Source organism: Schistocerca piceifrons, chromosome 1 (assembly GCF_021461385.2).
Source record: "Schistocerca piceifrons isolate TAMUIC-IGC-003096 chromosome 1, iqSchPice1.1, whole genome shotgun sequence".
Lineage (NCBI taxonomy): Eukaryota > Metazoa > Arthropoda > Insecta > Orthoptera > Acrididae > Schistocerca > Schistocerca piceifrons.
In genome coordinates this window covers 1,201,825,963-1,201,848,746 of record NC_060138.1, presented here as the reverse complement: position 1 = coordinate 1,201,848,746, position 22,784 = coordinate 1,201,825,963, and the positions used below count along the sequence as shown (strand labels likewise).

General features: G+C 37.4%; 1 protein-coding gene across 4 annotated transcripts in view; it reads right to left on the bottom strand.

Moving 5' to 3' along the window:
* The window catches only part of LOC124781688 (DNA topoisomerase 2-binding protein 1-A-like), a 274,059-nt gene that overhangs the window by 140,224 nt on the left and 111,051 nt on the right, over positions 1-22,784 (bottom strand). For all 4 annotated transcript variants that reach the window (XM_047253880.1, XM_047253881.1, XM_047253882.1 and 1 more), the window contains 2 exons: positions 19,570-19,733; positions 18,775-18,904 (listed from right to left, as the gene is read on the bottom strand). In XM_047253880.1, the coding sequence (XP_047109836.1) occupies positions 18,775-18,904; positions 19,570-19,733 (294 nt within the window). The remainder of the gene's footprint in view (positions 1-18,774; positions 18,905-19,569; positions 19,734-22,784) is intronic.

Sequence of the window (22,784 nt, the reverse complement as noted above, 5' to 3'; positions counted from 1 at the left end):
CTTTACAGTAAGTAGCAATGCATGTTTTCCTACATTATTGATATTCCTACAGTGATGTTTATGTTCATATGTGAAGAATTTATAACTAACTCAATGAGCTATAGATATACTGACACTGTTTTGCAATACAAACAAGTCATCACTGTATATGGTATACAAAACACAAGAAGCTGCATTATTTAATCAGCAGTCAGAATATTAAGGAAATATTTCCATCATAAAATGAAAGAAGTAGATTCTGAGAATAAAGTGTACAAAAGGTAAGGTCAAAGTTCTCTGCAAATTCATATAATTACAAGGGGTAGTCTTGAATTATAGTACTTATGTACTTGCTTTGTGTATTACCTGAGGATGGCATAATATTTTTTCTCACAACATGAATGTTTTCTTTTCCTCATTAGTAATAAGAAATTAGTACATCACCACAGAAGAAGGCAAAGATAGGATTTTAAAATAATTTTTGTAACAAAAGAGAAATGTCACGAGTGATCGGCAACCGCAGAAAATTAGAGGTAATCAAATAATGTTAGCATAACTTAATAACGGTGAACAGTGACTTTTTATTAAGCACCAAGTTGCTGCAAAATACGGTTTGCGTGTCTTCAGTATTGGTACATTGCATTGTATTTGCCAGCTTGGTTATTCCAAAAGAGACCAACAGAACTAACACAATGGTTCTGCATGGAATTATATTAAACTGTTTAGGGCCATGCAACATCTGCTGTGTGATTGACATTCATAAGTAAGGAATGTATAGCTAGTCCAAGCATCCTTTATGCCTATGGGTGTGTGTTTTTGTGGTTGAAGTATGTTTCCCTTAGCTTCACGATAGGTGTAATACACGCAATGAAGGATCAGTATCTCTGAAACTAAACCAATGATGTCCTAATGTTTGACATACACGAATGATGTTCTTAATTGTGTGTGTATCTATAAAGTTCGGGCAAAAGTCACATCACATATCCTGTCATTACACTGTGATAAGTGAAGGTTCTCATTCACTATTAAACATATAAATAGTGTTTATATTGTAATTGTATTTTATGTCACATAATTATGATTTGTGTGGACAAAATAAGACACTGTTTGATTATATATGGAAAAGAAATGCAAGCTATGTGTTATCTTGAACCTTGTGTAAAGATGAGTGCGCTCAAGTTAAGTAAAATGAGTGACAGACTCTCCCGTGAGTGATACTAGCAAAACTACCTGGACGGCAAGGATAGGGTACAAAAGAGTGAACTGTGATTTTTACACTTAATTTAGCTGGGCAGACAGTATTATGTATCTGTATAAATGCCCCAATAAGACACTCTAAATCTAGAAGAATTTCACAAACTGCCCGACATAAATACATATGCACAAGGTCACACTGAAGGCACAACAAACTGCCACTGCAACTGCACTCCAAATATGTGGCAATACTGTCTGCACCATGCCCAACTGCCATTAAAGAACGCTGTGCACATGAACGTTAATGGTTTAAGATATGTGGTATCTCAGTTAAAACTTGCCCTACAAAAACACTCATACAGTACATGTAGTGCATACTAAAATTAATATTATAGGGTGACTACTCAAATTATAAATAAAATCCCTGAGAATTACAGGCATGTGACGGAAGTTGATGTCATGAGAAGCTCCTGATAAATTCACAGCGCGGGTGTGTGTGTGTGTATGTGTGTGTGTGTGTGCGCGCGCGCGCGCGCTGGTGTGTGTGTGTGTGCGTGTGGGTGTGTAGGGGGGAGGGCATACCACAATTATTACTTCCTTTCTCCTCAGCTGGAACTTTGAATTTACATCTCTGATTTTCAGTTTTCCATGATTCTACACCATAATTTCACAGCCCCTGTGAAAAACCAATAAGATCAATACTAACAATTATTCAGTTTTACATTCATTCCTAGTAAGATTTACCTCGATTCTAAGTTCTTACTCGATGTCTCGCTTGACTTTGTCCCATTTTCTTCCTATTGACATTTGATGTGACTTAACAAGTAATAAGTGGCTCAAAAGACAGATGGTTCGCACAACAGGTGGTGGTGGAATTAAGGGAATATTAGGCCGTTGTGGAGAGGGGAGATAGGAAATGATGATGATGATTGGTTTGTGGGGCGCTCAACTGCGCAGTCATTAGCACCCGTACGAAGTCCCAATTTTTACACAGCCCATTTCCTTTTCACAGTCCAATCTAGTCACTCTCACATATCATGATGATGAAGACAACACAAACACCCAGTCCCCAGGCAGAGAAAATCCCCAACCCGGCCGAGAATCGAACCCACGGCTCCGGCTCCAGAGGCAGCAACGCTAGCACCTAGACCATGAGCTGCGGATGAGATAGGAAATGCTGATGCAATCCACAATCGGTGTTGCAAACACAACTTGTAATATTTAGATTCACCACACAATTGTGATACAACTACTGCTAGGTTGCAGCAGTAATGGAGAAACAAAACAGTCGACGCAAGTGTTCCGGACCAAGCCAATACATGACAAAGGGACCCGGCCACCACCTTTTCTTGCCACTCATATCGAGGTCTTTTCTTTTTGCATGTATTTCCCGTGTATTGTATTCAGCAACAATATCAATCTTCAACCTTTTAAATTTGAACATTGAATCTCAAAAAATATGCTCCGTCATATACGAGGAAACACTGCCGATTTCCAGCTGGTGAAGTGTTATTGGCTGGCGACTTGTTAAGTCACCCAGTAGCTAGTGCAGCAACTACACCACACTAACGCACACAAAATGAGCTCACCCACTGGGTGTGTGGAGAGGAGGAGTACCTGTTCAGTGAAGGAAGTGCAAGCAGGGGTGAAAGCATTTTGTGAAGTGCTGGAAATATGTTTTTGGGCAGATCATGTACTATGGCACAGATGTCACATGGAAATAGAACAACGGTGTTGCAATAGCACATTTTAAAGAGTTTCGTGTTCAAATCTGACATGATACTGTTGCAACAAATAAGTACACTACTCTATATACTTTACACCACACACTGTACATCGTAAAGTTTGGCAGCAGTGATAGAGGGCATGAAGCGAAATTGCAGCACCTGAGCTTCCTTTCAAAGTTACATTTTACATAGTGTACAGAAATTCACTGAGTCAACTTCTAATAAGCTTGTAATGTCAACTGGGGAAGTGAACTCGTTTTTTCAAATCTGTTTCTCTCATCAAGTCTACAAAAACAGTTGGACAGTGATGAACGTATGAAGTGCAGCTCCTAAGGAAAACATTAAACAATAAGAACAATGGTGACAAATGACGTCATTAAGCAAATGTGTACATTTATGCTTGTGTGATACTCCAAGTAAAATAGGCCACATTTATGATTTTAAGAAGTTTAAAATTTGGTTCTTTTATATATTGTTTGAAAATGCTGGACTTTTTACTCTATAGTAACAATGGTTTGTGGCCCATTATTGCTTTCCTTCCATAATTTGTAGCCATTTTTATGAGGCCTTATGTTTTTCATGTGATGAGAAAGTGAATCATTGGAGATTTTAGACCTTCATTTCAACTAATTGGCAGGTAAGCATTAGTATAGCATCATTTATATTACAGTTACACATCTTAATCTATTTGCATAAAGAGTATAAACTGAAGTAGGTAAATTATAGGTTAGGGTAAATACTATAAAACAACAGCGTCAACTTCCCGAGCCACTTTCATGTAATGAAGTTTTTATATTAATACGAGAGAAGAAAAGTTGCTACTCACCATATAGCAGAGATGCTGAGCCGCGATAGGCACAATAAAAAGATTCACACAATTATAGCTTTCGTCCATTACGGCCTTTGTCAGCAGTAGACACACACACACACACACACACACACACACACACACACACACACACACACACACACACACGCGCAAGTGCAACTTGCGCACACATCTGCAATCTCAGAGAGCTGAAACTAGTAAGTGTAGTTTCTGCTCTCTCAGACTGCAGATTTCTGTGCAAGTTGCGCGCGCGTGCGTGCGCTCGGGCGGATTTTCAGTTGTTTTATTTCTTATATTATGAAGGATGTTTCAGCTAACTTTATCTTGTTCAGTAATTTACTTCTTTTGTGAACGTGTAATAAATATCACTACTAAAGGTTACCCAACTTCAACTAAATTTTTAAAAACAGAAAATTAAATAGTTAGTTACATGTTCCATTGATCAATAGCATAGGAAAACCATTATGATGTGGAATGTGTCAAATGCACAATATATGCTCACAGGAAGCAAGTTTTTTTGTTTATTTTTTCCCCCTTTTTTTTGTTTACATTATAGTGTTATACCTAAATATTTCTATTATATATCCCATTCCCTTAAATGGTACAAAATGTTTATATTATATCTCAGATTTACTCATATTCAAGAATTCATCTATGGTATAGAAGGGTTTTTCAAGGAGGTACGATTTCAATTTGTTTTTGAAACTATTACTGCTTTCTGTCAGATATTTTATTTCATCTGGTAATTTATCAGAAAGTTTTATAGCAGCATATTTTACCCCTTTCTGTGCCAAAGATAGGTTAAGTAAAGGATAGTGTACCGTATTTACTCGAATCTAAGCCGCACTCGATTCTAAGCCGCAACTGAAAAATGAGACTCGAAATCAAGGGAAAAAAAATTTCCCGAATCTAAGCCGCACCTGAAATTTGAGACTCGAAATTCAAGGGGAGAGAAAAGTTTTAGGCCGCACCTCCAAATCGAAACAAAGTTGGTCCATTGTAATATGAGACACAATTTAGGTCGAATGAATGACGATACAGCTACAGTAGTTTGGTTCGAGACGTAATCTTAGCAGTTAAGCTTTACCAGATAGCCATTGCTATGTGTCAGGCGCTCCGTCCGTATTTATACGGGTACCCTTCCTTTTTCACGTGCTTCGTCTGGTTTGAATTGACTGCTTATTTTTCTTTTATCTGTTACGTGCCGTTCTCTTTGTTATACATGTATACGTCACTCTAAGCTGAAGATGCATTACTGTACTGTGTCATGCATTGTTTGTCGCATTCTGATAAAGAAAGAGAGAGAGAGAGAGGAATCGTCTCATTAGCGAAACAAAGGCAAGAAACTGCTATTTGTTGTTACTTACACTGCTGCTTTCTTTGATAATGATCAACAAGAACCAAATAATAGACTGCGTTTGAGATGTTCTGAACGAGAGTTTAGCGAAAATTTTTCTCCGTTTGAAAATCTTTGCAGACGCCTCTTTAGTACATTACATTCTGCACAGAAATTACAGTCATCTTAGATTTAAAAATCTAGTCAATTGCCGTGCTTCATTTCTGACTGTATCACTACTACGCATAAGAATAATAGGTATATATAACATGATATGTATAATCTTCCGCGTTTGCTGTTGTCTCACTCTAGTTTCGTAGTTTATTAGGCAGACAGAATTTAAATGAGAGAGCAGCAAACACGAAAGAATACGTGGCAAAATGTTTGTATTCGTATTACTCTTATGGTGAAGAGAATACTGCATGTGATTCACAATTCATAAAAGTTCCTATTAGCAACCATCTCTTCTCACAGGTAGGAAAAAATTCAGAACGTAGAGTTGGCCATATTGACAAACATCCCTCAGTCTAGAGATGGGTCGAACTCGTTCATTCCCGTTAACTACTTCATTCATTTCACTCTTTGCCGTGAAGCGTTCAAATGAAGTAGTTCATTCATGAAGTACAGAAGCCTGGCGAAGTTGCCCAGTTCGCCGCTCAGCCGCGGCTGCGCTCGCTTCGCCTCGCTCGTACAATAAAGCTTCGTAATACTTCATAATTTTACCAACAGATGGCCGAACTATGCAGTAAAGTGCACGCAACGTTTTACACTCTTACAGTGTCTGAGTTAACTTAAATAGAGCATGGTCGGGGGGGACAAAGGAAAGATAAACAGAGGAGCCTGTCACATAAAGAAGATATTACATTTACTATTGCTCGACATTTTCTCATGAAGCGCCCAAAAAAGCCTGTCTGCCAAATTAAACATTATTTGTTGTATTCATGGACTGAAAACTAGGGCTACCAACGAAATGCAGTCCAATTTCATTGCTATACAAAGAGAGCTCAGGCTGCATCTTATTATCAGCAAACAGAAATGGTTCTGAGAGAAGATTATAAGGAGTTTGCATTGCTGCATATTGCTTTTGCTGAAAATGGTATCTGTGTTTATAGAGATGAGGTGCAAAGTGCACATTGGACAGAAGTACAAGTTATTACTGCTGCTGTAACTCAATTTCATTCATTCCATAAAACGGGAATCTATTGGATAGAGGGATGCTACATCCCACCATAAAGGAGCTGTAGGAATTGGTGCAGTTGCGAAATTCATACCCAATCAGTGCAATGGAGTGTGCTGGTCGCTATTGGGAATGGCATGTGTCACTGTGGCATTCAGGTTCTCACAATCAACTGTTTTGTTTCAGACAACTTAATCCACTTCAAGGATACTGTGATTGCATACATTAGCAAGGTACTGTCAATTATACCTGAAAAAGTAAAGGTAGTTTCAATCTGGTCAGATGGACCTGCCTCACAATTTAAAAAAAAATATATTACTGCTGCTGTATCTCAATTTCATTCATTCCACAATGCAGAAATCTATTGGAACTTATTTGTTACATCCCATGGTAAAGGAGTTGTGGATGGAATTGGTGCAGTTGCAAAATGGCAAGTGTGGAATGCGGTAAAAAAGGGAAAATTCATAGTACGTGATGCATCAACTTTTGCTCAGGCAGCTGCAAGTGTCACAATTATGTAGGTGTTTCATATGTCTACTGATGAAATTCAAGGAATCAATGTGAAACTTAATCTGGTTCAAATATTTTCTTCAGTATCATCAGCACCAAACATACGAAGCATTCACTCCTCTCACAACGAAAAGGGAGTACTACAAAGATATCCGGTGTCTCCAAAGAATTTCCCTGCTGCAGGTTATCATACTGAAGAAACTAAAGAAACTGTGAAAACTGGATACTGGTAGAAAGGAGAATACGGCAGTAAATTCAATGCCGGAGAAGTACGTACAATTTTTGGAAATTCATACCCAGTCGGTGCAATGGAGTGTGCTGGTCACTATTGGAAATGGCCTGTAAAATGTAATGGAATTCTGTACACACAGTACAAAATTATAAAGAACATTAATCCACTTGATTTTTTTCAGCGCTCTGACTTAATTGAATGTACAGTTTATTTTCCCTAATGTCATGCTCTTGTAATTTTTCAAAGTGTTTAAAAAGTGAAATGCTAATGTTAAGTTTATCTTATTAGGGACATAACATCACATTTTCATTTCTCTGCTTGCAGGAAAAAGTTTTTCCAGCAACAAGTAGCATGTAACATGAGTCACGTAACACTGAGTCATGCACTTTTTTCAATATATTACAATATTTTACATGGTATAACTATTTTTAGAAATCTGTAACTGTGTCATTTGAATGCCAACGTAATATGCATTTTCTGTTATAAAAACCAGATCCATACTACTAACAGTTTGAGGACACTTTTGACCTAAAATGTACATTAGAAATAGGATGTCCCAAATTTGTAACATGTATCACAATATAAACTACATTCTTTCTTTTTAATTTTAAAGCCCGTCCCTGCTTAAATATCAATTCGAGGTCTTTGGATGAATATCACAATACATAATGATGATTTACAAATGAAAATATGGTTTTATAGATTGATAACAAGTCAACATAATAAAACACGGATTTCAAAATGTAACATGAGTCATCATGGAATCTCCCTTAGCTGCTGTGATTTTTTCGGTTTAATTGAACACGTTCATCAATTTTTGCTTATGGGTGAGCAGAAAGGATGACCTCTCAAAAGACTTGTTTTGAACATATAATTTGTTGTCGCAGCAGGTTGGAAAACAGCTCTATTACCTTGTACCTGGACACAAATTTCAATTTTTTGATGAGTTGTTTACTTGTTGTTACACATCTGTGACTTTTTGATAACAGCTGAAATTCACTGCCACAAATTATTGCATTAACATTATATTGTACATTTAATTTCCTTCATTTAGACAGATTGCACACAAAGTATTGAAGAGGATTGCGATTACATGTGTTTTTGCCTCTCTCTCTCTCTCTCTCTCTCTCTCTCTCTCTCTCTCTCTCTGTCTCTGTGGGGGGAGAGGGGGGGGGTTTGCTACTATGTTCCTCAACTTTGTTTTTTAAGTTTGGACCTGTAATGGATCTGGGAGATGTGTTATTTTCTACCGGATTTGTCGATACCAAATTGTAAATATTTTCTTATATTTTTGTCAGAATTTTTTAATTGTAATTTGCCTTATTATATGCTAATTTACTTATATTTTTGAGAGTGAAAGCATATTGATTACTATTAGTAAATGTGACGAAGAATATCAAAGAGACTGGTTACAAGTGGAAGCTTGTGTGTTGTGTAAAATGTCTTTGACGCTGGAGTCGTCCTTGACTGTAGTCACTCGGCAGTTAACTCTGTGTGTGTTGACGGTAAAATAATGTGCAGGTCGCTGTTATAAATATTTGTTAGTGAACAGAAAAAAATGAATTATGTTACTACTTGTTTTATATAAACTTTAAGAAGAAGCCACATTCGAAGAAATGGTATTTGAAGCACCAAAAATGAGGCAAACACATTGAACCAGGTCATTTCTGCAGCCGACAAAACTGCATTGTGGAATCTTACTTCCACTAGACGACTGAAGCCAAGACAAATATCATCTTGTAACCATTTCACAGAAAAGGTACTGTCACGAAATATGCCAAATTTAAGTAAATAAAAATAATGAGAATATTTCAACTGTGGACTGTAGCCGGGATATTGTGTTCATGTGATCTTCAACAGTGCTACGAAGAAGAAAATTTTTGTGTGTTCATACCAGTTTTTCAGAATGTGTGTTACAGTATGTGTGTTCATCGGAAAGTAAAAGTTTTGGAGAAGAAATGTTTCGGCAAAATATATAATTTTCGACAGTAGAAGTAATTTTGGTCAACAATCACATGGATGGAAAACGTGGATTTGCAAAAGTAGAAGAGTGCTCCAGATAAGTCACGAAACCCGCGTATTTTGATAAACAATATTTTTATCTTGTTTTGTATTGTTGTGTATAAATTTTTTTTCTTCACAATGATTTATGAGATTTTCGAGAGTATTGTGCCTAAAGTAGAAAGTAGTAATTTAATAGACTTTGAAAATCAGGACAGGTCAAATGAAACAGAAACAACAGATCAATTTGATTTAAAAAGTTTTCTTGTAAATTTCACGAAAGAAATTAAACAATCAGTTGACGACAATAAGACTTACTGGGATGAAAAAATTGATAATATTTTGTTGCAAGTCCAAGCAGTTAATACCCAAGTGGGTGATGTTTCGAACAGAGTTGGCAGTTCAACTTTTGTAGTACTGTCTTCCTCAGTTGCGTGTAATATTACGGTATATTGATAACTTATACTTATGGACCGTCTGACAGCAACTGAATAAAACACAATTTTAGTGCCATACGCGTTTCGCCTTTATTTTCTGCAAGGCATCATCAGTGGCAGGTTGCACGGACAGTTTCTTACATATTACGCTCCTGTTGCATTTTTGGTGTTGTTCTTCTTCTTATTAACGCCAATGCACAGTGCATAGTGCTGTGGAATGTGGAGAAAACCGCAAATTGACATTAATAAGAAGAAGAACACCACCAAAAATGCAACAGGAGCTTAATATGTAAGAAACTGTCCATGCAACCTGCCACTGATGATGCCTTGCAGAAAATAAAGGCGAAACGCGTATGGCACTAAAATTGTGTTTTATTCAGTTGCTGTCAGACGGTCCATAAGTAAAAGTTATCAATATACCGTAAGAGTTGGCAGTGTTGAGGAAAAAATTGAATCTGTGGAAGCAAAAGTAAATGAAATTGATGCTAAATTGAGCGATGAAATTAATACAGTAAAAAATGAGTCACTGGCAGATAGGGAAAGAAATTTAATTGATTTTAATGAGATAAAAGGGGAAAATAAAAATTTGGATGAGAACACAAAAGTTTTAGTAAAAAATGTAGAACAAAAAACTGACAATCTTTTGGTTACTCTAGAAAAAAAGTAGAATGCAGTGATTTAGAAAACAAAAATTCTGTCAAAGAACTTAGCGAAAAACTTGAAAGTTTTGACATTGAATTTCAAAGCAAAAATCACAATGTCAACACATGCAATCTTGTATATAATATTCCAGTGAAGCACTTTTCGGTAGATGGACCCTTACATCCCGTTGATTTTATACAGTATTGTAAGGATTGTTTTTTACCTCACTCAACACGATATGAAAATTAAATTTGTGAAGAAATTCTTGGAAGGGGAAGCTTTGACTTGGGCAAACCAGATTGTAACTGTGGGGATGACCTTTTCAGAATTTGAATCAAAATTTCTGGAAAATTTTTGCGATGATCTTAAACAAACTAGAATCAAAAGTGAATATTTGAATGGGAGAAACTATAGAGAATCAGATGGGAGCATGAAACAATTTTGCAAAAGTGAACTTCAAAAACTTATTCATTTAACAAAACCTTTGGATGACGATCAAAACTGATACCTTAAAGAGAAGATTGCCATCAGCAATGCAGTTGGGTTTAGTTCATTGTCCTGATAGTAATGTTGAGCAGTTTCTCAATTATATTGAAAAGTTGGATAGGGTAACAACAAGAACACACAGTGGGTTTACTCATAAAGGTAATGGTCAAAATTGGGGAAATGATAACTTTCAAAAAAGGGAACAAAACAATTATCATGGTGTCAGTCAAAATTCAGGGGGATATAACAATTTTCAAAAGAAGGACCATAATTTTCATCCAAAACAAGAACAACATTTTCACGGAAATAATCAACAAAATAGAGAACACTTTAGGGATCAAAATCACAGAAATTTTGCTAGAGATCAGTACAACAGAAACTACCAACAACCAGATTAGTTTGGCATAGGAATGGGAACAGAAATGTTGATCAGAGACATTGGCAGAACCACAATCAGCAGTTCAAACAGGAACCAGTTGTAATTCAGGAAATAAAACACAAGTAGACGCCCCCTAGAAGGTCCGTAAGGTTGAGGCAGAAGGTGAGCATGATGAGAGGACCAATGGATGTGACTATCATAAACCCAAACATGACAGTTCCAAAACCTAAACTAGGTTATTAGTTGTTACTTATTGAAAAAATTTCAAGAGGAAAATAATGATGATATTGATAAAGATAAAATTTTCAGTACACAAGAAAATACAGTAGATAAAAGTAATTGTGATTCATTTAATTTGACAGAGTTTTACACATGGGCAGAAAAGAACAACACTTTGTCAAATGATGTAATTTGTAGTAGTTCAGAGACGTGTGTGAATGAAATAGAGAATGCATGCTGTGAGAATGAAAATATTGGTGAAAGGGATCTGGTAACTTTAGAAAGGGGAAATAATATTTTAGGGGATAATTTGAATGTGTATGACCTGAATATGTATAATGACAATGATGTTGATGATAAAGTTGGTAATGATGGTAATGGTATTGATGATGAATTTGAGGAAAGGTGTTTCATTAGTTTAAATAGGGAGTTGGGTATACACATGGTTGGAAATGGATTAAATAGTGAGAATATTATAGAAATTCCCAGGGATGTTACCAGGATGAATAAGGCTCGCAAGCAGGGTGTATGTGAAAGTGTGAATTTTGATGTTGTTGGTAAAGAATCTGACTACACAAATAATGATGACACATGTAGAACTTCTAGCCTAAGTGAAACATTTACAGGTACTAATGACACACACACATTTCTTATGAATCTATGGCTGAATAGTAAAACTATTTCTTTTGACAAGAACTTTAGAAAGATACTTATTAATGTATGTGAAACTATATGTCCTGAGTGGTGGAAAAAAATGAGATATTTTATTTTTGAAAATCTGAAGGATAAGTACTTCAATAGTATACAATGTGATTTGGATCAAAATTCTTGGCCATTTGAGATAATAGAGAGTACTAATGACCATTTTGTATCTTGTGCAAATTTTATAACTGTGACAAATAATACATGTAATGATATACCATATGATTCTGATAAGTATAGGTTAGGGGAAACTGAAAGTGATTTATTACATGAGGATACAGGTTCTGAGAAAAGTGATCAGTTTTGCAGTCCTTATATAAAAGTTCAAATTGGGTCATGGATTGGTAAATGTTTAATTGATACAGGAAGTGAGATCTCGGGAATATCTGAAAGGCTAAGCAAGAAATTGAAAGCGGGGAAAGATTATGTTGAAATGCCAGTTGTTGGGGCAAAGATAAAAGGTGCTACTGGAAAGAGCAGTAAATTGGTAAAAAGCCAGGCTTTAGTGACATTTTTAATTGAAGGCAAGTTGTTCACACATGGATGTTTTGTAATTCAGGAATTTAATGAGGATTTTCTTTTGGGTATGAATTGGATAGTAAAAGTAAATACAGCATTTGATTGGGTTGGAAGAAAACGTTTGATAGAAACTATTGAAAGGGAATACATTCAGACAAATTTTGTGAACACACTTGGTGATCAGAGTAATGGAAATTTTGACAGTATCAATTTACTAAAAGAAAATAGATTGGAGAATATTGAAATTCATAGATTTGATACTGATGAAGTTTAATTTGGGAATTTAGTAAATTTGAAAATTTCAGAAACACAAAATTTATCTGGGGAGCAAAAACAACAGTTAGAAAATCTGCTGTGGGAATACAGTGATGTTTTCAGTGACATACCTGGTAGGGTAAAGGGTTATCAGTGTGAGCTTCAGGTAAAACCTCATGACCCATTCTTCATAAAACCAAACAGTATTGCAATATCAAAAAGACCTGCTGTTGAGAAAGAGCTGAAAAAGATGGAAGGATGTAATATAATAGAAAGGAGTATCAGTGCATATAATAATCCTCTAGTAGCAGTTTTGAAAAAAGATGGCGGAGTAAGTTTGGTTTTGGACTCTAGACACTTAAACAAAATTTTGTTCAGACAGGCAGACCATCCCGAAAATATTAACGAGTTACTTTATAAATTTACAGATATAAACTATGTGTCAAGTTTGGATCTAACCTTGGGTTTTCATCAGGTACCACTTTCGGTTAATTCTAGAAAATATACTGCTTTCTTGTACAATGGTAAGAGTTACCAATATTGTGTTGTGCCATTTGGGTTAAATTCTTCTGTTTCCGAATTTATAAGAGCTTTGGATCATGTACTGGGGCAAGAACTTGTATCTAAACTGATAATTTATGTAGATGACATTTTGGTTACAGGGCAAAATTGGGAGGAACATTTTTGGATTTTGAAGTCACTTTGTGAAAAACTTAGAAAAGGGGGGATGACATTGAAATTAGAGAAATGTAAATTTGCAGTTTCTGAATTAAAATTTTTGGGTCATGTCACAGACAAGGGAATTTTGGCAGATCCAGAAAAAATTAAAGCAATTTCAGAAATTCATATTCCTAAGACTAAAAAACAATTAAAGTCGTTCTTTGGGTTATGCGGTTATTAACAAAAACATATAAGTGATCAGAGTCTGAATGCACCATGTTTAAGTCAGTTACTTAAGAAAAACACTGTTTGGGTTTGGGATAAAAGTTGTCAGGAAGAGTTTGATAAAATTAAGCAAGAGTTGAGGAAGCAACACTTATTACACAGACCTGATTTTAATTTACCATTTTGTTTGAACACTGATAGCAGTAATTATGGGCTTGGAGCAGAGTTATTTCAAGAAAGAGTAGAGAATGGAGTTAAGATACATTGTACCATAGCATTTGCAAGCAGAATGTTGCTCAAGCATGAAAAAAATTATACAGTCACAGAGAAGGAACTTTTGGCAATTCACTGGGCTTTCACAAAATTTAGAATTTACCTTACTGGACAAAAAACCATAGTATTTTCGGATCACAAAGCTTTGAGTTACTTACAAGAGTGCAAATGATGCCACAGTAGATTGACCAGATGGGCAACATTTCTGCAACAGTTTGACTTTGAAATCAAGCACATAAAAGGTTCTGAGAATGTAGTAGCTGATTCACTTTCAAGGTTACCAATTGGGGGAGAAAAGGAGACTTTTGAACAAGAGGAGGAAAGGCAATTTAAAATTAGATACTTGAAAGGGGTGGAAAATGAGAAAACAATTAGAACTATGTGTAATAAAATTAGGAAAAATGAAAATTTAGATCAAAGTTGGAAATTAATCAAAGAATGTTTAGGCAAGAAGGGGTATGAGAAACTTGTAAATTTTACAAATTACATAAGGGGATTTTATTTCGGAGAACAGATGTAGATTCTGATAATTGGAAACTGTGTTGGCCAAAGGTAGATGCTGAAAAGCTGATCATTCACATACATGAAAGTTTTGATCATTGAGAGATACAGAAGTGCATTCAAAAGATACAAGAAAACGTTTATTTTTACAATATTGGAAAGAAGGTAAGAAAAGAATTGGCAACCTGTGACAAATGTCAGAGCGTTAAAGTGAGCAATCAAAGACGTGGTGGAGAGATGCAAAACATTATTCCGGAAAAATCTTTAGATCTTATCCCTGTGGACTTATATGGAATGTTACCAAAGAGTAAAGGTGGTCACTGTTACATATTTGTTATGGTAGATGTATTTTCAAAATTAATTAAACTATATCCAGTGAAAAAAGCTACTAGCCATGAAATTATAATAAAAATTGAAAGAGATTATTTCGCACAGGTGGGTAAACCAAAAGCTATATTATCAGATAATGGTTCACAGTTCACCTCTAAAATTTGGAAAAAGTTTATTGAAAGATCAAAATTGAAGCATATACTTACATCTGTTTATTCTCCATCCACAAATCCTGCAGAAAGATATATGAGGGAAATTGGGAGGCTTTGCAGAACCTATTGTAGCCATAAACATCCAACCTGGTTTGAGCACATTCGAAATTTTGAAGATATTATGAATAGCGTACAACATAGTTCCACAGGATTTTCACCGTATGAGATGATGTTTAATATTAGACCTCCAAATATTACATTAGAACTTACTGAATTTCCTAAATGTACACCTTTAACTATGCAAGAGAGAGAAGATATTATCAGGGAAACTATGAGGAAACAAGGGGAAAAGAGGAATAAAAGACATAACAATAGGGTAAAATTAACCACTTTCAAAATTGGAGATCTTGTTCCAGTCAAATCTCATGAAAAATCAAAAATGTTAACTTCAGAAATTAAAAAATTCTTTGATATCTATATTGGGCCTTTTGAAGTCATAGAAAATCCACACCCTAATACTTATCGTTTGGTGTACCCTAAGTCAAAGAAATCATTTGGTCTCAGGAATGTTGTCTCTTTGAAATTGTATAAACAGAAATCATAATTTCAAAATTTAAATAACCTATTATCATCTAAAACAAAAGCCCTCCACTGGAATATGCTTGCTGGAACAAAAACTACCTGTACAACCAAGTATGTATATTTGCATGTATAACTTAATAATTCGAAGTCACACGTTAATTGAAAAAAACACTGTTGTAACAAAGAATGAGAGAAAGATTTATTTTTACTTTTTTACAAAAAAAGTCTCCATAGTGAGCATTTCCGAATTTTTCTAATTTTTGGAAGGTAAGTCTTCCCTGTGGGTGAAGGCATGCATGTGAGGACATGCATGCAAAGATATAAATTTCAAAACCAATTGTATATAAAGCCTCATGATATATGAGCAATTTATTATTCTTTATACTGATGTTGTGGGGAGTGAAAGTACTCTTCACAAGAATGTGACTTGTAGTAATATTGTAGTAGAGAGGGAAGTGTACATAAATAATTGTAAAAAAAAAAAGATAATACTGATGTATCTTTAGCTGTACTAAAAAAGATGATGTGACTTACCATACGAAAGCGCTGGCAGGTCGATAGAAACACAGACAGACACATACATACACACAAAATTCAAGCTTTCGCAACAAACTGTTGCCTCATCAGGAAAGAGGGAAGGAGAGGGAAAGACGGAAGGAAGTGGGTTTTAAGGGAGAGAGTAAGGAGTCATTCCAATCCCGGGAGCGGAAAGACTTACCTTAGGGGGAAAAAAGGACGGGTATACACTCGCGCGCGCACACACACACACACACACACACACACACACACACACACACACACATATACAGACACAAGCAGACATATGAAATATGTCTGGGAAACATTCCACGTGGGAAAAATATATCAAAAAAACAAAGATGATGTGACTTATCAAACGAAAGTGCTGGCAGGTCGAAAGAGACACAAACAAACACAAACATACACACAAAATTCAAGTTTTCACAACAAACTGTAGGTTGGTGTTGGTGGGAAGTATCCAGATAACCCAGACGGTGTAACACTGTGCCAAGATGTGCTGGCCGTGCACCAAGGCATGTTTAGCCACAGGGTGATCCTCATTACCAACAAACACTGTCTGCCTGTATCCATTCATGCGAATGGACAGTTTGTTGCTGGTCATTCCCACATAGAATGCATCACAGTGTAGGCAGGTCAGTTGGTAAATCACATGGGTGCTTTCACACGTGGCTCTGCCTTTGATCGTGTACAGCTTCCGGGTTACAGGACTGGAGTAGGTGGTGGTGGGAGGGTGCATGGGACAGGTTTTACACCGGGGGCGGTTACAAGGATAGGAGCCAGAGGGTAGGGAAGGTGGTTTGGGGATTTCATAGGGGTGAACTAACAGATTACGAAGGTTAGGTGGATGGCGGAAAGACACTCTTGATGGAGTGGGGAGGATTTCATGAAGGATGGATCTCATTTCAGGGCAGGATTTGAGGAAGTCATATCCCTGCTGGAGAGCCACATTCAGAGTCTGGTCCAGTCCCGGAAAGTATTATCTTCCTCACCTGTTATTCCTGTTAGTCGTTTATTTCCATTGTGGTAGTCTGAATCTATGTATTTCACTAGTAATTATAACAACACTGATCTTTCGCAAACCCAATCAACTACATAACCAGACAGCAATTGGCATTCATCCGTTCGGCTTTATTCCGCTGAGCTCGTATAGCCTCATCTCCCTTTGTCTGCGGAAAGTTTATTTCTAGATGTGACGAGGATTCTTACAACAGAGACATCACGTACACTATGCACGCATTCAAAAATCAACTTACAATTCACTCGGAAATCAACTTACGATTCACTCAGAAATCAACTTACGATTCACTCAGAAATCAACTTACGATTCACTCAGAAATCAACTTACGATTCACTCAGAAATCAACTTACGATTCACTCAGAAATCAACTTACGATTCACTCAGAAATCAACTTACGATTCACTCAGAAATCAACTTACGATTCACTCAGAAATCAACTTACGATTCACTCAGAAATCAACTTACGATTCACTCAGAAATCAACTTACGATTCACTCAGAAATCAACTTACGATTCACTCAGAAATCAACTTACGATTCACTCAGAAATCAACTTACGATTCACTCAGAAATCAACTTACGATTCACTCAGAAATCAACTTACGATTCACTCAGAAATCAACTTAAAATATGTTCAAAAATGTTCAGAAACCAACAGGTATGCGTTTATCATATGAATAATCGATAGACCAACATGGGGTGGATATTAGGCGCTTTGCGAAACAAGTTTTTTTTTCCACAAGAATATTAATTTGACAGCCCCTTTTCCCGGTAGCATCTAGCTGCTTGCTGCGACTGCTTGCACAGCCAACAGTCACATTCCTGTAGCCAGAACAGGGAGAATCTACTGTGCAAATGCGACTCAACTGCGCATGCGAATGAGCCCGCTCGTATCTGCTAAAATGAATCTAATGTAAACAGTTGTGACTTCACGCTCATCGGAGGCAATTTGTTGTTATGAAGCATGCATAGTCTTCCTAAAGCCTTTGACACATTTTGGTGTTGGCAGATGCTTGCATGAGCACTGTGTGTGTCGTCTTATTGGGCGCATTTCCTTTGCAATTTAAGTTATTTTCGTTTTTTTATCTCATTTACATTTCATTGCTGACGTATTATTCTGGAGTATCAGGATACAGTAATATCCTTTGTTAGAGAATCGGTTCTTACCAGTCCAAATTACAAAAATTTAACTGAAAACTAAAACAATGAAAAATTCCTGGAATGCTAAAAAATTCCCAATTTTCTCCCGAATGAAAAAATTAATGGGTTTTCCCGGATCTCCCGGTTGTCTCGGGTCATACACACCCTGAACTTAAAAGTGGAAGCTCTCCTTTACAGAGAATATTGTACTACATGGTACTAATCAAGAGAAAAAAATGTAACTTTATCTAAATTGGCATTTTTGAAAAAGAAAAAAAAATTCTGTAAATTGCAAAAAAGTTCAAAAGGCGACAGTACGAGAACTTCAACAGATACGTCCAAATGGAGGATATCACTGTAATCATAAAGCAATTCTCTTTCAAATAAAAAACTCTTAACAAAATAACTAGAAATGTTGCAGAGATACAGCATTAAAAAAAAAAAATTCCGAATATCACATCTTCAAAATGGTGTTGGCACTTATCTTTGGAGGCCTGTACCTCAGGGCCAGAAATTTTTTTGGAGAAAACAAAAAAATGTGTGTTTCTTACTTACTCCTGTATTTTAACATATGCTAAAATCAATAACATCTGAGACTATGAAGGTAACCCCCTCTGCCTGAAGTGATATGGATTATGCCAAGAGGAGAATAAAAAGGAGAAATAAAAATTAATACTGATTCTGGTGTATTATTGCATACTGAGCCATATATTCAATATCAGCACCATACCTTTTTGCTCAATGGTGATGGTGGTTCAGCAGGCTTTGCATTGTTCCCAGATACCAAGAACAGTTCTTCAGGAGCAGGACGTCTTTGCTTCAAGCTTTCAAGCAACCAGTCAATAGTTACGACATGAGGTCTGTAAATCAGATAAGATGTATAGTATGAAATTCAAGAGATACCCAAGTGTAAGACTGCAGTCACTGAATGTTCCGCCTATATTAAAAACATAATGAATTATCTCAAACATATTAAGTTTGCTGTCGTAATTATTCCACAGTCTTGATCCTAAAGGCTTTGGCACATTTTGCTGTTTATCAGTTCTCACAAGTCAAAAATTCAAAAATTTAACTGAAGACTAAAACAACAAAAAATTCCTGGAATTCTAGAAAATTCCCGGGTTTTTCCCCAGTTACAAAAATATCCAGGCTTTCCTCAGATTTCCCAATTGTCCTGGAGCAATATACACCCTGTACATAATGGAGTAGAATGGAATGACTTATCATTTACTGCCTCAGCCATGGAGACAGAATTTGTTATTCTGAACCAAATGCATGTTTATGAGAAAAAACAGATATAAAAAGAAAGAAACATAAGGGAGCATATCAGAGAGCATCTTTTGTGTCAGTTCCTATCCAATTTGAACAAGTTACTACTGGTACTGTCATTGCTTTGAATAATATTGTGTATAGCCCATTTAGTCAATTATTTTGTCAGTAAAATAATACTAAGGCACTGCAGATCAGAGGTCAGTAACACATGAAATAATTCAGTAGATGAAGCAAAGAAATATTTTCAACTCACCTGATTCCACTCTTCTTCAGGTAATTTACATCTTCAGGTACATGATCACCAACAATAATGTGGGACACTGGATCTGAAAGTACACTGAATCTTGTTGCTCCTCCTGCATTTAGTATCTTCCTAAGATTTTCACAGACGTCAAGACTAAATCCACTGAGATAAACCTACACACAGAAATAAATTCCTTCTTAACATTTACAGTGGTGAGGGAGCAGGGGGAGGGAAAAGAAATGTAAAGTGAAGGGAGAGGGAAGAGAAAGGAAAGGAATAGCTGTTTCCAGTGTATTAATTATACCCATTTCCTTTTTTTAAAAAAAAAAAAAAAAAAAAAAAACACCACACACACACACACACACACACACACACACACACAGGGTATAGTAGCGCAGCGCAGTGGCAGAGCTGTCATTTGCACTCAAGTGTTTCATGAGGAGAGGTTTCCGACATGACTGTGGCTACACAGTGGGAATTAGCAGACTTTGAAAGTTGAATGGTAGATGGAGCTAGACACGTGTACATTCCAGTTTGCAAATAGTTAGGGAATTCAATATTCAGAGATCCACAGTGTCAAGAGGTGCTGGGAATACCAAATTTCTGGCGTTACCTCCCACCGAGAACAACGCAGTGGCTGATGGCCTTCCATCTGATGACAGAGCAGCAGTGTTCGCATCGAGTTGTCAGTACTGACAGACAAGCATCTCTACATGAAGAAACCACAGAAATCAATGTGGGACGTAGGACAAACATATCTTTTAAGACGGTGTGGCAAAATCTGGCATGAATGGGCTGTAACAGCGAGTGTCTTTGCTAACAGAACAAAATCGCTTGCAGCGTCTCTCCCGAGCTCGTTAACATACAGGTTGGATCTTAGGTGAGACTGCAAAACAGTGGCCTGATCGGATGAGTCCCAATTTCAGTTTGTTTGTTTGGTTATAGGGCACAGAAACGACTAGGGTCATACACACCCATGTCAAAACTGTAGAACACGAAGACAAAGACAGGAGTTAAAAACAACTACACAATAATCCCAATAGACGGAAGAGAAGACAGCTAAAGACAGTGATGTGGAGAAAGGTCTATAAAATATGCCATAAGAAATGGAGGTCCTGAAATAAATATTAAATGTCCTCCACCGTATTTCTATGACAAATAAAAAGTAAAACACAGTTGACAGCCTGTGCATCATTCGCTAAAACTGCCTGTAACACATGACAGCAAACACAAATGGCAACATAAATGGTTTAAAAAAAGGGAATTCAGTCAGGAAATGGTGGACTGTAGAAGGTTGAGAGCAATGAGCACAAAGTGGTGAGTGAGCACCACTTAACAAATGTCAATGACTAAAAAGACAGTGCCCAATATGCAACCTAGCTAAAATGGTCTCCACACGGAGAGAGGGCCAAGAGGGGGTCGTCCAAGCGGCTGGGAGAGGCTTAATGACCTTGAACTTGTTCCTGTGAAGGGAGAACCAATGGTGATGCCAAAGTGACACCACCTGCTGACAGACGGCAGCACAGAGATCATAAGAGGAAATTTACGAACAAGCAGGCTAAGGTACGAGGACGTCAGCAGCCTTGTTTCCTGTCAGACCGATGTGACCAGGAATTCAAACAGACATCACAGTTGTAACTCTTCAGGCTTTCCTGGCGAGATCTTGACATGTGGAATAATTGGGTCTACTGCCGGATGTTTGTGTCGCTCTGGTACAATATTTCGGCCACGTAACTCGTTGCCTTCTTCAGGTGATTCAGGTAGCACCCGAAGAAGGCAACGAGTTACGTGGCCGAAATATTGTGCCAGAGCGACACAAACATCCGGCAGTTGACCCGATTATTCCACATGTCAGACATCACAGTTGGTCATCAGTCCCTTGTTTCAAATGTGGTCCATTCAGACAGTTTGACATCTCGTAAAAGTCAGAACGATAAAAGGGAAAAGGCTAAAAAACGTAAAAGTGCAGTCATGTTGTCAATGGCAAAAATAAAATGATAGAAGTCAGCAAGAGAGCAACTACAAGGCTCTGCTAGAGGCAGGAAACATCCCACCTCTGAAGCAGTAGAAACAAGACCACCTGCTATTTAAAAGCGTTCAACCGCTAGAATGTAGAAGTGCATAAGGGAAAAGGATCTTGGCCAGAGAGGGGAGTCAGGAATCTCCAAACACAGCTTACAGTGCGAGACATCCCAACCCTTACCGCCCTGCCCCAACACCAGAGTGAGATTAAAAACCTTAAAACTGAAAATAAAAACCACTTTCATGGAGGAAACTGAGAACCAGTTCGACCATCCGGGAATCGTTAGCCAACATTAAAGGTAAAAGTGTGGGGAAGTCTGTACTTAGTACGCAGAGGCAAAAGAAGTGGGTATTCCACCAAAATGTGGGCTACTGACTGGGAGTCTCCACAACCACAAAGTGGGGGTGGCTCATTACGCAAAAGAAAGCCATGGGTCAGTCTGGTATGGCTGAAGTGGAGGCGACACAGGGTGGTTGAGGCCTTTCGGGAGAGGCGAAAGGTAGAACGCCACGGGACTGGTGTCACCTTAATTGCACGAAGTTTATTAGACAGGGGAGTAGCCTCCCAAGAGTTGGCCCATGATTGTGCGAAATGGGATTTGATGTGAAGCCGTAAATCCGCTGCGGGAGAGGTTACAGAGTGTTGTGTTAGCAGAAGAGCCAACACCGTGTTACGAATGGAGGCCAAAATGCACGCGTTTTAGCTCATGCAGGCTGGCGTGAGGAGGGAAGAACTATACTGACATGAGATCTGGAACATGACAAGGAATGAGAATTCAGAAAGCGGATGTAATTAGTTTGATACTTAACTTTCATCCATTAATGATAAACGTCGCTCTTGACGGTACATGATTCACAATATTATCTGTTCAGAATACATTCTTGAAGATGAATATGGCACCTTGCTAGGTCGTAGCAAATGACGTAGCTGAAGGCAATGATAAACTGTCGTCTCTGCAAATGAGAGCGTATGTAGACATTGAACCATCGCTAGCAAAGTCGGCTGTACAACTGGGGCGAGTGCTAGGGAGTCTCTCTAGACTAGACCTGCCGTGTGGCGGCTCTCGGTCTGCAATCACTGATAGTGGCGGCACGCGGGCCCGACGTATATTAACGGACCGCGGCCGATTTAAAGGCTACCACCTAGCAAGTGTGGTGTCTGGCGGTAACACCACACAGAGAGTGGGGGATAAGTGACTGCT